At 45.6% G+C, this 16,721-nt stretch overlaps 1 protein-coding gene across 2 annotated transcripts; it reads right to left on the bottom strand.

Moving 5' to 3' along the window:
- Nucleotides 1-12,319: 12,319 nt before the first annotated feature.
- On the bottom strand, nt 12,320-16,501 carry LOC117482658. Of its 2 annotated transcripts, none has more exons than XM_034130842.1 (7): nt 16,341-16,501; nt 15,992-16,110; nt 15,117-15,230; nt 14,766-14,819; nt 13,801-13,962; nt 13,562-13,684; nt 12,320-12,731 (listed from the first exon to the last, which is right to left on the bottom strand). In XM_034130842.1, exons 1-7 carry the CDS (start codon nt 16,345-16,347, stop codon nt 12,693-12,695), a joined length of 618 nt encoding a protein of 205 aa, XP_033986733.1. In that variant the 5' UTR covers nt 16,348-16,501; the 3' UTR covers nt 12,320-12,692. The 2 variants fall into 2 exon arrangements, with proteins under 2 accessions (XP_033986733.1, XP_033986732.1); XM_034130841.1 differs by having other exon boundaries at nt 15,992-16,113; nt 16,341-16,500.
- Between the last annotated feature and the right edge of the window lie 220 nt (nt 16,502-16,721).

The raw sequence follows: 16,721 nt of genomic DNA, 5'->3' as shown, positions 1-16,721 counted from the left end.
ATTCAATAGCTTATCCGTCATGTGCAGTGGGCTGTGCATTTCACATTTAGGCCCAGTAGTGTCCTACCTGAATAAATCCACCTCTTAATTACATTATAATGACGTCAAGGCCATATAAACCATTAATATTATACAGAAACACAGTATAACAGGGCGTTGCATCACAGACAGATATCTAACGTAGCAAAAATAATGCCTTTACAAAAGCAGGAAACCCAAATAACATAATTCAACAAGTGTCTGTTCACCGCACTGTTAAGGGTGTCTATTACCATCTGGCCGGGGACAACAGCTGGAAATTAGCCATGTCGGCTAAAGCTGCTCCATTTACTGTTTTTGTGACAGTTCATCGATGGGGACTGTCCACGACACTATAAATAAATAAACTAAACTAAACTAAACCGCAGCAGACACATCATCTCTAGCAGAACTGCATCAAAATGTATTTAATTAAATGAATAGAAAATATTTTAAAAAAGTAAATAAAAGTCATGTTTGATTATCTCTACACCAAATCTCTCCTCCTTTCTCTCCTCAAGAAGAGTTCAGTTACTCTGTTGTAAAGATGATCTGTGTTTTCAGTTCCAATGATATGTCCTGTTCTATCACCATGGAGGCTAATGCTAAAGTCCAGTCTGTCCAGTCGTATTTCTGGTAAAAACCATAGTGGAGCTCCGTTTCCCTCCCGTTTGCCCGTGTATTATTACTTCCTCTCGTCTGGGCGCTATGCACAGCGCCCAGACGAGAGTGCAGCAAGTGCAGCAGAAGCCAACTGTTGCTATCTTTAAACTATGCCGCCGAAACATAATTTCAGCCAATCAGCGTCGTCAAACCTGATGGTCACAGGGCTCCTACGTGAGCGCCCGGTGCAGTCTGTGAGTTGTTTGGACTCGTATCCAAGGAGACAAAACAGGAAGCTGTCATACACTCTGGAAGCTTAGCAGCTAATGAAAACTCCGTTTTTGACATAAAAATTGAATTATGGATCATCAATCATTTTTCAAAGTGACAGACACATTGGATTAACCTATGGATTAACCTTCAGCTGCGTTTTTCTCGTTTTTGATCAGAATTGTTATTCTGCAAAAGGTGAGCATATCTCCGTGTTTTGCTACCTAAAGCTACGTCGTGTGATGTCTGTATTTGCTTCCCCTGTCGCGAGTTCTGATCGCTCAGTGATGATACTGTAGCGACCCTGCATAGGGTGCTGGGTGTGTCACTCAAGCGTCCCCCGTCTCTCTGCCAATCACGGAGCTGCACAGTAATGCTGGTCGGTGTGCGGGCCTGTGGTTGGGGGAGCAGAGGGGGGAGGGCTGGGGTGTCGTGACGTTGACCCTGCTGGGAGTGTGAGTTAGGGAGTGGAGTAGAGAGTAAGGACAAACCTGTAACCTGTAACCTGAGCTGGATTCTATAAGTGTAAGCGAACAAAGGAGTTATTAAACACTAAGAACTTGAAGCCTGTTTCCGACTCCCTATGTCGAACGTTACATTGGTGTCAGAAGTGACTTTTTCGAACGAAGGACGTCTATCCTGACGGGAGCTCGTAACTGCGTCACGGAGTTAGCCGGTGAGCTAGCGGAGATGGATGAGTTCGGCAGGATGGGAGTGAAGCAAGAAAATAGTGACGGAGAGGAGGATGGAGCATGCGGGTGGTCGAAGGAGATGTGTAGGGAGTTCAAGAGTGCATGGGAGGCGATAGAGCGCCTGAGAGAGTCGGCGGTGAGGATGGCTAGAGACGCGGGGATGACGCCTTCCTCAGCGGCGTTTCGCACCACTGACATTCCCCTCCAAAATGGCGGTGCCCAGCAACCAGTAGCAGTCACCGCGTCCGTGAAAACACCCAAATACTCGGGTAGGTCAGACTGGGAGGCTTTCCAAGCCCAATTTGAACTGCTAGCACATGCCGGGGGGTGGTCAATAGAGACTAAAGCGCTACAGTTAGCTTTGTGCCTCTCAGACGAGGCTCTTTCATGCCTGCTACTACTTAGCCCTGAGGACCGACACAGCTATGAAGCATTAGCGGGGGCTTTGAAGAGGCGGTTTGGACAGTGTTTCCCGCCAGAGCTGCTCCGGAATGAAGTAAATAACCGCTGTAGGAAGTCTGGAGAGACGCTGCGGGCGTTGGCTAACGACGTGGAAAGCCTGGCACGGCGGGCGTATGCACACATGCCACCCGGAGTGCAGAGTGAGCTGGCACGGGATCAATTCATCAGGGCCCTCCTCCCTGCGGACTTGAGGGTCGAGGTACAGCTGCAGCATCCACAGTCCTTGCAGGCGGCTTTGGAGATGGCTGTGGAGAGAGAGAATGTGTGGAGTGTAGCTGCTAGGAGCAGCGGAGGGCCGTTACTACCGGCTGTGAGGAGCTGCAGAGAGGAGGAGAAGCCTGCATGGGTTGCTGAAATGACTGAACTGATAAGGGCTGTGTCTCTGCAGCCAACACACAGGCCAAGTATCAGGGTCTGCTGGGAGTGTGGTCAGCCAGGACATTTGGCCAGAGACTGCCCCAAGGCACGCCGGTCCCAGGGAAACGACGGGGGGCCCGCATAAAGGGGAAGATGCGGATCCAGGCCCAAAAACCCCCCAACCAAACCACAGCCTTATTTCCACCAACACAGACAGCCGAGGAAGGAGCCCGACAGCACAGCCGGGGGAGCCAGGCTCTACTCCTTCCTGAAGAAGATGACAGCACAGGCTTGGAGCCTGTCGTCGCGGTGGGCCGTGCTGGTGGTGGGGATTCCTGTTATGTCCCTGTCACTGTGGAAGGGGTGCCCTGCACTGCGCTGGTGGACACAGGCTCGACAGTGACCCTGGTGAGATCAGATGTGTTGCCCAGTGGGACTCAATTAGAACCGACAGCGGTGCGTCTACGCACAGTCACGGGAGAGCTGGCACCTATGAAAGGAAAAGGCATGCTGACTGTGTCGGTGGGGGGAGTTGAAGTGCAGCATCCGGTGTGGACCGCAGATGTACAGGATCCGTGTATTCTGGGCTTAGACTTTTTGAAGGCGTCTGGTTGCCACCTGGATCTTCAAGCAGGCACAGTGAGTTTCCATGGGGGGCCAGTGACAACTATGGCCCGTATCCACACCCCTGCTGAACCTGCTGGGAGACCCTCTACACACCCCGTGAGTACCCTAAAAACTGAACCTGGAAACCGCCGCCCTTGTGCCGCCGGCGGATGCCACTACTGTGAGAGGAGAGAGACCCGTGAAAAGGAGCTGCTGGAGGAGGTCACCGTCTGTGCTGCAGCTCGACAAGTTGAAGAGGTCAGTTGCTGGGAGCTCCAGACAGTGGACGTGGCAGAGTGGAAGCAACAGCAAGAGCTGGACGCAGACCTACAGCCTGTACTGCAGTGGGTCGAGGCGCAGCAGCGGCCACCGAGGGAGGAAGTGGCAGTGTTCTCCAAAGCAACCAAGGGGCTGTGGTCTCAGTTTGAGGCTCTGCGTCTGTGTCAGGGCGTACTACAGCGTGCGTGGAAGGAGCCAGCAACGGGGGAGAAGAGATGGCAGGTGGTGGTCCCGAAGGGTTTGCAAGAGGCTATACTCAAGGCCATGCATGGAATGGCAGGTTCTGGGCACTTTGGCGTCACTAAGACTCTCCGCCGCCTTCGCCAGGGCTGCTACTGGGGGCAGTGCCGGAGGGAGGTCGAAGACTTCTGTCGCCGCTGTGTCCCTTGTATGGCTCGTAAGGGTCCCCCTGGTCGTTCCCATGCTCCGATGCAACAGTTTCCCGTCTACAGGGTGCGGCTGCCTCCCAAGGGGAGAAAAGTGGTGCTCCACAGAGATAGGTTGGCCCCGTATAGAGGAGTCACTTCTCCACATGCCCAAGGGACTCCGGGGTCCACAGCCTCCTCCTCGACACCCCCACCCAGGTCCCCCGGCGAGCAGAGTAGCAGCCCCCCGTCAGTGACTGAGTTCCCCCCCACTTTCTTCCCCTTTCCCCCGCCTGGACCAGAACCGGCACCCCCTGTCCCCCTGACCCCAGCCCCCCTGCCGAGAAGGCAGACACGACTCCCGAGTCGGTTCAGAGACTTTGTGTGGTAGTTAAAGTTTATAGTGAGGGACTTCCGGTCTGAGCGGAGCCATGTGAGGTCGCATTTCTCGAGCTCCTCGCCAGAATCAGAATATTTATATTAGACAACTACCCTCTACATTATATTCAAGTAATTTTCATCTAAGCTGTTCTTCCTTGCCTCCGCCCAACAGTTTAATTCGAAATATGTCGTCTTCCTCTTGCAAAAAGGCGTCTGCTGCGCCAGATCCGAAAGCTAATAGTGCTAGCCCGGCTAAAGGTGCTGGGGCAGGGCCCCTAGCCGCTAGCGCAGCACGAGGCGATGAGACCGCCATTCTACAGGCCATTCAATCTCTCAGAGAGGACCTGCTGAAGAAAATCGATGACAACGCCGAGATGCAGTCCAAAGAATTACGACGTGAAATAAGCCAACTGAGGGACGAGCTGAGATCCGCCGTTGACCGCGTCAGCAGCCGCACCAAGTCTTTGGAGGACCGGGTCGAGAGCCTGGATACTGCCGCTAATAATCACTCAGACCTCATTACCACTCTCGAACGAGACGTGCAGCAGATAAAAAAGGATATGAAAATCTTCGCTGACAGGAGTGAGGACCTGGAGGCGCGATCTAGGAGGTGCAACCTCCGCATCACCGGGATACAAGAAAAACGGGAGGCAGGGAAGAACCCAACTGACTTTGTAGCTAAACTACTCCAGGAAACGCTGGGCTTAGAAAAAGAGCCACTACTAGACATATGCCATCGCACCCTACGGGAACGGCCCCAGGAGGACCAGCCACCCCGCGCCTTTGTGGTGAGATTTCACTATTACCGGGAGAAGGAAGCGATCCTCCGCAAGGCAGCCACGGCCACAGATCCGACAACGTCACACGGAGACAGGATCAGAGTATTCCCCGACTACACCCAAGCAGTCGCGAAGCAGAGAGCCACCTTCAGGGATGTGAAAGGCATGCTAAGAGGCTGTGATGGTGTCAAGTACGGACTGTGGTATCCCTCAGTTCTGCGGATCACAACGGCCGATGGAAAGCGACACAGTTTCACAGACCCGGGGGTGGCGAAGGACTTTGTTTTGAGGAACGTGGCTAAACAGAGCGGCTAAGATGCTAGGTAAGCTGACTGACTGACTAATGCAGCTATAACAGGCGGCGCCGGATAGCGGCGTTGACTTATTCACTTGTAGTATATGGGGCTGTGGGCTAGGGCTTGCTACGAACATTTGTGGTTTTTCTTATTATTGTGTAATTTAAGCCAGCTCGCGCTGCTCACACTAGCCCACATTATAACACAGTCAGTTGGCTTACGGCCCGCTAGTTCAAGCAACTGCTCTCCTTTTCTCCTGGGGAGGTTCACGTTTTTCTTGCTTTACTTTTCATTCAACAACCAATACTGTATGTTTGCATATGTTGTCATAACTGGTTAATACGTTTGTTACTTCTACTGAGACCATGTTATGAATGTTCAACTTGGAGGTTTGTCTATATCTATTATCACAAGGTTTATCTAAAGCTATTGATGGTTCTGGCGGGGCTCGATCTCGCCAGGGGGCTAGATTACTGTCTAAGGTCCCACAATGACCCAGGCAAACAGGGCACTGAGTGTGGGTAAGGCGGCAACTACTTTTGTTAGCTGGAATGTTAGAGGTCTCAATCATCCAGTAAAGCGCAGCAAAGTGTTTTCCCACCTCCAGAAGCTAAAGGCAGACATTGTTTATCTCCAGGAAACTCATTTGCGTACTTCTGATCACTCTAGACTCAAGCGGGGTGGTTTCTCTCACATTTTCCACTCCAAATTCAACACCAAATATAGGGGTGCAGCGATCCTGATACGTAGGCATGTGCAGTTTGTGGAATCTAAAGTAATTGCAGATACAAATGGCCGCTATATCATAGTGCAAGGTCAATTGTACAACACACCTATTGTGCTTGCATGTCTCTATGCTCCCAACTCAGATGATGCCGATTTCTTTAGCAATTTCTTCTCTCTGCTCCCTGATTTGAACTCCCATCACCTAATTTTGGGGGCAGACTTTAACTGCGCCCTCAATCACACTCTGGACCGCTCCACTGTCTCCTCTAGACCACTGTCAAACTCGGCTCGAGTGGTGAACTCCTTTGTTGAAGAATACGGGATGGTGGACCCATGGCGATTTAAGAACCCAACATCTAAACAATTTTCATTTTTTTCTGCAGCCCAGCAGTCATTCTCCAGAATAGATTACTTCATTTTAGATAAAAAGTTACTTTCTGTGCTTGAGTCCAGTGACTATGAGAGCATTGTTATTTCTGACCACAGCCCAGTGACCATGAAACTTTGTTTTCCAAACCATGTACCACCACAAAGGATCTGGCGTCTAAACCCACGCTTATTATTAGATGAAGATTTTATTAAGTATATTTCCACGCACATCGATACCTTTCTTGAAATAAACCGTCAACCAGAGATGAGTATAGGCATTGTATGGGAGGCCATGAAGGCTTATCTTCGTGGGCAAATAATATCATATTCAATCAGTATTAGCAGAAAAAGGACAAAGCGAATGACAGAACTTGCTAATCGGATCAGGGACATTGATAGAATACACTCAACAAAGCCCTCTGCTGAACTGTATAAGGAACGCATTGCAGTGCAGGTGCAATATGACTCTCTGGCATCCATCTACATAGAGGACCTTCATCTGAGATCTAGGCAGACCCATTATGAACATGGGGAGCGGGCCAGTAAATTACTCTCCCATCAATTAAGGCAGTCGGCTGCAGACAGTTTAATTGCGGAAATTGGAACGGTAAATGGGGACACCATTTCAGATCAAAGGGGCATTAATGATCAATTTAAGAGTTTCTATGAAGATCTTTATTCATCAGAAGTCTCGGATGACTCTCTGACAGCTAACTTTCTAAAGGACCTTAAGCTTCCAACACTGGATCCTGACGATGTCTCGGCTTTAGAGGGGGACATTTCTAATGAGGAGATAAATCGCGCTATTAAAAGTATGAAAAGTGGTAAAGCCCCGGGACCGGATGGCTTCCCTATTGAATTCTATAAAAAATTTGCCGGCAAACTGACGCCTGTGCTGCGCGAAGTATATGCAGAGGCACTCCAGCAGGGTTCACTGCCCCCCACATTAGCTCAGGCGGTGATAACAGTCATCCTTAAAAAGGGCAAAGATCCAGCAAAATGCGACTCTTACAGACCAGTAAGTCTAGTCTGTTGTGATAACAAAATTCTCTCCAAAGCTTTAGCTCTGTGCCTTGAGACTGTTCTGCATAGAATCATCCACCCGGACCAAACAGGGTTTGTAAAAGGCTGACAGTCTTTTGGGAATCTTCGGCGCCTATATAATATAATTTACTCAAATCCAGGACTCTCTACAGAGGCCCTCATCTCTCTAGACGCACACAAAGCCTTTGATCGCATTGAATTTGACTACCTATTTGCAACTCTTGCTAAATTTGGCATCGGCCCATGCTTTATCTCCTGGATAAAGGTCCTCTACTCTGCACCTCAGGCAGCAGTTCGCACTAATAATATAATTTCAAAATACTTCCGGCTTCAACGGGGCACAAGGCAGGGATGCCCCCTGTCCCCCCTCTTGTTTGATATAGCCATAGAACCGTTAGCAGCTGCGCTCAGGAATCGGTCAAATTTTACAGGCATTGAGCGGGGAGGCTATACGCATAAGCTGTCTTTGTATGCGGACGATGTTTTACTGTACTGCTCCGACCCGCTTAGGTCCATTCCGGCTGCACTCGATGTAATCACCTCTTTCGGGAAGGCGTCTGGGTATAAGGTCAACATGACCAAGAGTGTACTCTTCCCCATCAATGAGACTGCGGCCAAGCTTTCATTTAGCGAACTCCCCTTTAAAGTGGCCATTGACTCTTTCACCTACCTGGGAGTGTGTGTGACACAGGACTTTAAAACCCTGTTTAAAAAGAACCTGCAACCAGCTCTGGACAAGGTTAATGAGGACCTAAAGCGCTGGGCGTCGCTCCCTATTTCGTTGGCGGGCAGGGTGAACACCATTAAAATGGTTATTATGCCACGTATGCTGTATTATTTTCAGTCAATTCCTGTTTTTCTCCCTAAAAAGTTTTTTAAAGACCTGGACAAATATATTTCCACTTTTATCTGGAATAAGAAAATTCCCCGTCTGCGTAAGGCATTTCTTGAGAAAAGAAAGTCAGAGGGGGGTCTTGCACTGCCTAATTTTTTACACTACTACTGGGCTGCCAATATCCATAAAATGGCATTTTGGATGAGTCATTTCCGGGAAGGGGGCGGTCCTATTTGGTCTAGCATGGAACAACACTCGTGTGAACCACTGGCCCCTGCCTCCCTGATGTGTGCTCCTTTACCACTTAGTAGAAAATATCACTCGAACAACCCTGTGGTCAATAGCTCTCTTAGGATATGGTCACAGTTCAGGAGGCATTTTGGATATAGACAAACTATCTCCTTCATCCCCATAGTTCGCAATCCGGCTTTCAAACCAGCCCTGATAGACTCCGCTTTCCACCTGTGGTCCCGGAAGGAACTTAAGTGTGTTGCTGATCTGTTCTACGAAGGGGTATTCACATCCTTTGAACATTTAGTTAAAGAATATGACATCCCAAGGAATCATTATTTTAGATATTTACAAATTCGCGATTTTACAAGAAAACAATTTCCCTCCTTCCCGGCCGCCCCACCTGGTGGATGGATGGAAGACTGCCTGGGCCTTAAACCTTGTCAGGGAGGCTATATCTCAAAGCTATATAATATTATTCAAGAAATCTCTAGCCCTTCTCTTAACCACCTTAAGGGTGCCTGGGAAGAAGAAATGGGCATAGAACTAACCGATGAGACCTGGCGGTCTGCGACTGAGAACATACATAAATCCTCCGTCTGTGTGAGGCATGGAGTACTTCAATTTAAAGTGTTCCATCGATTACATCTGTGCAGGAGCAGGCTTGCCAGGCTGTACCCTGATGTTGATCCTACATGCCAGAGGTGTCATTGTGCCACGGCTACCCTATTGCACATGTTTTTCTCCTGTCAGTCCATTGCCCCATTTTGGTCTTCTATATTTGAAACTTTTTCATTGATGTATGGCCAGAACATACAACCAAATCCCATAATAGCTGTGTTTGGAGTAGCCCCTGAGGGGGTCTCCCTCTCTAATTGCCAGTCACACTCACTTGCGTTTGCAACCCTTCTTGCCCGCCGTCTAATCCTCCTCAAATGGAAAGACCGGACTCCACCATCTCATGCCCACTGGGTGAGGGATGTGATGGCACATTTGCAGCTGGAGGAGCTGAGGTATCGTAGCCAGGGATGTGTTAACAAATACTACAAGATCTGGCAGCCTTTCCTTGACTATTTTAACAAACTCCCCTGTGCCAATCTGACTGCATGAAGCCCCCCCTCCCCCTCCCTTTTAATTTACTGTTTATTTTATTGGATTGTATTATTTATTTTATTTCTTTAAGTGCATCTGTGGGTGTGTATGAATATGTATATATATATTATGTGTATGTGCTTACACAGTATATGTACTGCAATGACATTTTTATTTGTGGTACAAATGTAATTCAATTCAATTGTATGATTACACATCTGCATTTTTATGTACCCTGTTCTGTTTTGATATAAGTGAAAATCAATAAAGAAAGGTGAAATAAAGTTTATAGTGAGACCCCTCGGTTCCTGTAGAGGGCAAGAATGCGCCCTGGTCTCACTGGAAGGGATGGTAGTCCACCCAGACCTTCCTAGTTCAACTAAAGAAAAATGTGTTACACGTTCTCGCTGCTGTGGGTTAGTGTTTAGTTGCAGGTTTTTGTTCTAGTTTTTTATGTGTCCCTCGTGGGCGAGGAACTTTGTAGTAGGGGGGTAGTGTAGCGACCCTGCATAGGGTGCTGGGTGTGTCACTCAAGCGTCCCCCGTCTCTCTGCCAATCACGGAGCTGCACAGTAATGCTGGTCGGTGTGCGGGCCTGTGGTTGGGGGAGCAGAGGGGGGAGGGCTGGGGTGTCGTGACGTTGACCCTGCTGGGAGTGTGAGTTAGGGAGTGGAGTAGAGAGTAAGGACAAACCTGTAACCTGTAACCTGAGCTGGATTCTATAAGTGTAAGCGAACAAAGGAGTTATTAAACACTAAGAACTTGAAGCCTGTTTCCGACTCCCTATGTCGAACGTTACAATACTTATATTTCTAGAATCTGTGGAATCTCAGCTTGTAAGCTTGTTTGTGCATATCCGATATATCGATTGATTGATACCTAGAGTGCGTTAGCATTTTTTCGCTCAGGGCTCATTTAGACGCTTCTTGTGAGACTTGTGTTTTGTTTCGGTAAACATGGTTCATATCATCAGTTAGATGCATTTCCTCTGAGTAGGACACATGAATAGTTTATTACATTTTAAGAAGCCCTGAGACACAGTTTCGTGAGAAAAAAAACGAGGGAAAAAAGCCCCTTAACAGGTTAAATGGGAATTAAATCAGTGTTCCCAAAGCCCCGGTGTTCTGCAGTTTGTGGGCCTACTGTACTGTTGCACAGTTTATGCTGTAGAAACTATGTCCAGGACAAGGTGTTTGGAAGTTTTGGAAGATTCATAGCTAACCACACTGAAGTTATGGAGGTATTGATCAGTCTTCTCATATTTTTAAGCCTCAAATTGTCCTTCCCCCCCCCTCTAACATCACCAGAAGTCATAATTTAAGGGGTCTTTTCTCAAAAAAAATTACCGGGGGAGCATCCCCCAGGACCCCACTAGTATTGTTTGATCACCATTTCCACAGCCCCACCTAAAATATTTTCCACCAGCCGCCACTGCTCAAATTGCTGAATGAAAACACTAACCCCCAACCGTAACCTTAACCCTGAATTTTCAATACAATTATTAATATTAAATAAAGGAAGTACCAAAATGTACAAGAAACGGATCTTGCAAAACTGGAAAAGTAAAGTAGCACCTACTCTATAGCCTACAAATGGAAATGGAACATATTAATGAAATATTATTTGAACATGAAAAACAATATCAATAGACAGTAACAAGAGGCGCGTTCACACCAAGTACTTTTCCCACAATAGTTCATGAGAACTTTAGTTCATGAGAGCTCTTTTAGTTCTGATGAACTAAAGCAGATCGCGTTCACACCAAAATGAGTTCCTGGGGGAGGATTAGGCAAATGAGCCGCTGACGTCACTTCTTCTTCTTCTGCTTTGGGTTTACTGGCAGGCCGCAAACAACTTCACGGCGAGTACAGTAGGTGGCGGTATGCACCTTAAAGTTGCAATTCGCCAAAAAACCGAGAGAAGAAGAAGAAAAAAAACTTCCGCTTCCGCTGTATGCTTCTGTTTACCTTCCGACCTCAGACACGGGGTGTTTCTCAATCGCGAGTACGCTTGCTTGGTAGCACATGTCTGCCGAGCATCTTGCTTCAGAAGCGAGTCAAGAATACTTCCTGCCATTCGGAAAACGAAGTGTGGAACATGCTAGCAAGTGTGCAGGTGTGCGTCATATGAGAGGCCCTGCCTTACATCTTCCGCCACAGATTTGGGGAAATTGTTCCGTGCGCAAAGCATTGTGGGGATTTTAAAACCGCGGAGTCTACTCATGTGCAGCCTCGATATTTCTCCAAACGGAGTACGCCGGGCTCGGTAGATTTCCAAGTATGCTGGAGATTGGAACAGTACTTCGGCGGCACTCGATGACGTAGTATGCTTGAAATAGTGGCTCTGAAGCAGCTTTACTCGAGATTGAGAAACACCCACGGTATGGAGTTGACGTTTTGGTGCTCGTGTTATACAGCTTTGTAACTGAGTTATTTAAGCCAATAACTCAGCCACAAATACAAATACAGATCCACCATTCAAATGCAATAGAAATGCTGAGTCGGAGGCGAAGGCGGTTAAGAAGCCTTAACAAAAGGATTGGACGACGAAAAGCACACGCTATGGACATGTTTCGCCGTAGGACAGCTGAGGATGATGACCGTTATCACGCCCAAAGAACAGCAATGGCACGTTCATTAAATCACATTAATACTATCTAATGTAGGATTCAATATCTTTCTGTATATATTTTAGGCATTTGTCCCTTAAAAATAACATTTGTATCTTTAATATTTGTTTAATGCATGCTTCTTGGGTAATATTGAGCTGTCTGGCTCTTTTCTTGCTGTAACAAATGCACATTTCCCCTCTGGGATGAATAAAGGTATTCTGATTGTTGTTATTACTGTAGCATTTTAAAGATCAAAATAGACTGAGATGAATTGTATTATTAGAGATGAAATGAAAAATGTGCAGAAGCGTGATAATGTAATTTAATACTTTAAAAAGTACATTTTTCAAGATGCATTCATTATTTTTTTTCCAAGCTGTGAACAAATTTTCTTTTACATTTTATCGGGTTATATAGTTGCTATGACAATGATGGAAGAACACATCCATCAGACACAGATCAACAGTTGTTGTTTGTGTCCAGCTGGAGTTCTGCTCTCCTTTTAGCTCTGGTCTGGTCTCACCAAGTCTTTAAACATAACTGTCTCATAAGCTGCTCAAACAAACCCCTTTCACATTTCACATAGTTATTTGATACATTGGTTATACAAAAATGTTGATTAGTGCACTTTTACATTTTATGTAGCATTTGTGTGTAGCTGAACATCTGTTTGCCCCTCACAGCTGGGCGGGGGGGGCCTGCACCGTGATCACCGGCTGAGGGGGGCAAACACAAACAAGAACAAATGTTAACACCTGCTGCGTTTAAAGCTACTGTAGTAATGTACTCGTTTTTGAAATGGATGCTTGTATAACACATAGTTATATTATATCTGTTGATCTATGGGTTGTGCCCCTCCCTCCACATCTACACCCACAGGACCCCCTTGTTGTTTGGGGGCACTAGTTACTGTTACGGGCTGCGGACAGCATAGGGTGAAGTTTAATAGTAAAATAACCTATTTTTAGGAAAAAGTAACAGTTGGTATACAAATTACATTTGTTGGTGACTGGCCTCCTTACTTTAATAATGTCAGAAAAGTATATACTTATCTAGTGGTTTTTCAATTTCCTACTCCATTTCGGCCTATAACTTGTGTGTGTTTAAGTGTATATATTTCAAAGGTAATGAAGAAATCTTTGTTTGAATGTGTGCAATGCCTGTGAATGTCTAGTCTTCATTTAGTGACATTCTGATCATTTTTGTGGACACAATCCTTTTTAAAGAAGATTACATTTTTTACTTTTTATTTGTAAGGGAAATTATACAAACATGGACCAATAAAACTAATTTTGCAGTAAAATATATTTTTAGAACCATGTATTTCAAAGACTAGACATGTTGAAGGAATTAAAACACCATTGTGCTTTGTTCTACCTCTCTAAAAGGTATCTGAACACATTTATTCCTCTCCTATGAGGGTCCGAACATGATCATGCTGGCCCTCCATCTTCATTTCTCTGGTCGTTTGGTATGTATTCAGGTAGTATTAAAACACAGAGGACCTCCATGATGAAACCAGTGGTTCAGAGAGTTGTTGACTCACCATTTTGGGGGCTGGCGAGCAGCAGTTGGTCACCTTGCAGCAGTAGGCGGCCACAGTGATGGAGATGGTCACCAGGGCAACGTTAATGACCACACACTCGGAAGAGAAGTGTGAAATCGTGCTCTGTAATGGGATCAGAATGTTTGTTGTTATAAAAACAAGCATTCCACTTACAGGAGTGTCATTATCCAACTCAAATGAAGTATTAAGTTAAAAGTCTGGATCTTATAAGAGCTCACCTCTATGTTATGGCATTGCTCTCCTAGTGAGGTGGAGTTCTGGTCATAGTAGTAGTAGTGCCAGCAGAAGTAGGGGATATCATTCATTTTAACCAGAGCGAAGATCATGTTGGCGATGGAGGCGGGGACAGCCACGATCTGCATCCCCAAACACGCCCTCAGCTGAAGAGCACGAGATACAAGACACAACATTTGTTTTAAATGACACCTGTTTGCTTTGTTTTAGAAGATATTTACAGACGTGATAAAATAACAGAGAATTACTTGATATTTAAATTAGGAAATTAAAACAGCAAAGCAAATCCTGTTCAATCCACTGTCCAATGTACTAGGTGTACTAACGTTTTCAATTGCCACAACTGGGATTACCCACTTCACTCTTATCCGTAGTCTCTTAAAGTGGAAATATCCCACAAAAAAAAAATCACCTTTCAATGCATGTTTAGGTAAGAACATATCCTTAAACTGTAACATAACTCCCCTTGCAGGCCAGTAGAATACAGACCTATCTTAAAGAGACAGGCGCTAAAACAGAGTGTTCCAGACGTGAGAAAAATAATGTTCTACTAGAAACCCAAAATAAACTGTAAGTATGAACCAGAAAATGTTCATTATACATCCCCTTTAAGTCACAGCCACTCTGGTGTTTAGCTTCCCTGCACTGATCCTTTAATAAATGGTTCCTTCTTCCACTGCGTGCAACCAGTTGAAGGAGCAAAATGGCTGACAAATCCAACTGCTCCTATAGAGGAAGTGACTGATCAGTTCTGTTTTTGTGGATTGTATAAAAGTGCAAACTAGTCCTAAATTCCTATGACAAGACATTTTGACATGTTCCATTGTATATTAAAGCAAGTACGCCTGGATATTTGTATTTGGGACTAGTTATTATGTGGCTCATATATAATTGGTGATCCTGTGAGATTTGAGAGATATTAGTGTCCACCCTCCAGCCGGTAACTCACCGTTGGGAGATGCAGGTTCTGTGCTGCTACGGTCAAACTCCCAGCTATTAACACCTGTGAACAGAACAGGAATCATGTGAGCACGCTAACCTTTAATCACTCTGCGGCAGTGTTATAATTGGCACCTTAGGCCCCCCTACACATAGAAAATGTAAAACAACATGGTGGAATTCAATGGGCTTTACAAAAGACAACTAACGCAACAAAAATATTTTATAAAATCACTTCAAATACATTTACAGTCATGAACAAGCCACGACAAAGATAAATAGAATAATAAATAAATAATAACTGCTCCATCTTTTGTTCTGCTAATGAGGAATGAATATTCAAAGTTCTGGATATGCTTACCAGTAGAGATAAGATGATGACCGGTATGTCACCAGGGAAATCAAAAATCAGGCCTTTGGATCTGAACACCACCGAGCTGATGATCTGAAACAGACTGAGGCCGATCTGAGTGATCTGGAGAACAGAGAGAACATCTCAAGATGACAAGCTCAGGCTCTGTAGAGCAGAGGTGGGAAGTAACTAAGTACAATTACTTAGGAACTGTACTTAAGTACAATTTTGAGGTACTTTACTTGAGTATTTCCATTTCATGCTACTTAATACCTCAAATACATTTAAGAGGTAAATACTGTAATTTTACTCCACTACATTTATTTAACAGCTTTAGGTACTTTTAACAATGCATCTCTAAAAATTAAACTAGTAGACTAACTTTTTAAGTCAAATTATTAAAATATTTTCAAAAAAGTCAATTAGAACTGTGTTAGTCTACAACAGTAAAATGCTACTTGATGCAACAAATATTATCTAGAAAGGTCACATATATAAATATAATGATATACACACATAAAGAAAATGTTCTGCATAATGAATACTTTTAAAACCGTAAGTACATTTTGCTTACTTAAGTTTGATTTTGAATGCAGAACTTTGACTAGTAATTAGGTATTTTGACAATAATGTATTGTACACCACACACACACACACACACACACACACACACACACACACACACACACACACACACACACACACACACACACACACACACACACACACACACACACACACACACACACACACACACACACACACACACACACACACACACACACACACACACACACACACACACACACACACACACACACACACACACACACACACACACACACACACACACACACACACACACACACACACACACACAGTACCCCCAGAGCTTTGGGCTCAGCCTCCAGGTACTTCTGTTTCCAGTTGACGTTCCTCTCGAAGCTGAATGACACCAGCGGGGTCTGAGAGGGGGGGAGACCCTCCTCCACAACTGATGCTTCTTCTGAAACAGACACAGGTATCTTACTCTCCTTATAAAGTAACAAAGAGCAGGAAAAGTAGGGCGGGAAGCAGAAGAAGTGCGTCTGTTGCGGGCGCGTGTGTTGCGGAAGTGAGCCCCAGTATTAAACGCAGAAAGCATCTGGATTGCATCACAAACAAAATAACGGTCTTTCCTCCTTGTTAGCTAAACGCCAGTAAATAATGTAACAACAGAAAGCGTGCTTTTACCCGCCATGGTCCTGGTATCCACCCTCACTTCAATTTTTAAACGTGTTTTCGAAGTTCCAGGCTGCAGATCGGACGTTTTGCAACAACTCGGACTGATGCTTTTTGGGAGTTCGAGTCCCTCCCTCCCCGCGTCTGGCTCTGCAACAAGACTCCCCTCAGACACATATCAGCTGTTTATATCCGGGAATACGTGATCGTGATTGGCTGAGAGGAGGTTAATTAACTTCCGCGTTCACAAAGCTGTCAATCAAACAAAGCTTGTATAATAAAGCACGTATCTGAGTTTTTACAAAAAAAGGTGTATTTTGTGATGGTGCTGAAAATACCCACGGTGAAGTTAGTTTGAGGTTGGATATTCGACATAGACGGTCCACATCGAGC

The sequence above is a fragment of the Trematomus bernacchii genome, unplaced genomic scaffold (genome assembly GCF_902827165.1).
Source record: "Trematomus bernacchii unplaced genomic scaffold, fTreBer1.1, whole genome shotgun sequence".
Classification (NCBI taxonomy): domain Eukaryota; kingdom Metazoa; phylum Chordata; class Actinopteri; order Perciformes; family Nototheniidae; genus Trematomus; species Trematomus bernacchii.
This window is presented reverse-complemented; position numbering and strand designations above follow the sequence as displayed.

What these genes read in the sequence shown, in the direction of transcription:
- LOC117482658 (XM_034130841.1), bottom strand. An exon ending in TCATCATCTTATCTCTACTG is followed by an intron (nt 14,820 to 15,116) that starts GTAAGCATATCC and finishes TTCTGTTCACAG; the next exon opens with GTGTTAATAGCTGGGAGTTT. An exon ending in GCTCGCCAGCCCCCAAAATG is followed by an intron (nt 12,732 to 13,561) that starts GTGAGTCAACAA and finishes TGCCCCCCTCAG; the next exon opens with CCGGTGATCACGGTGCAGGC.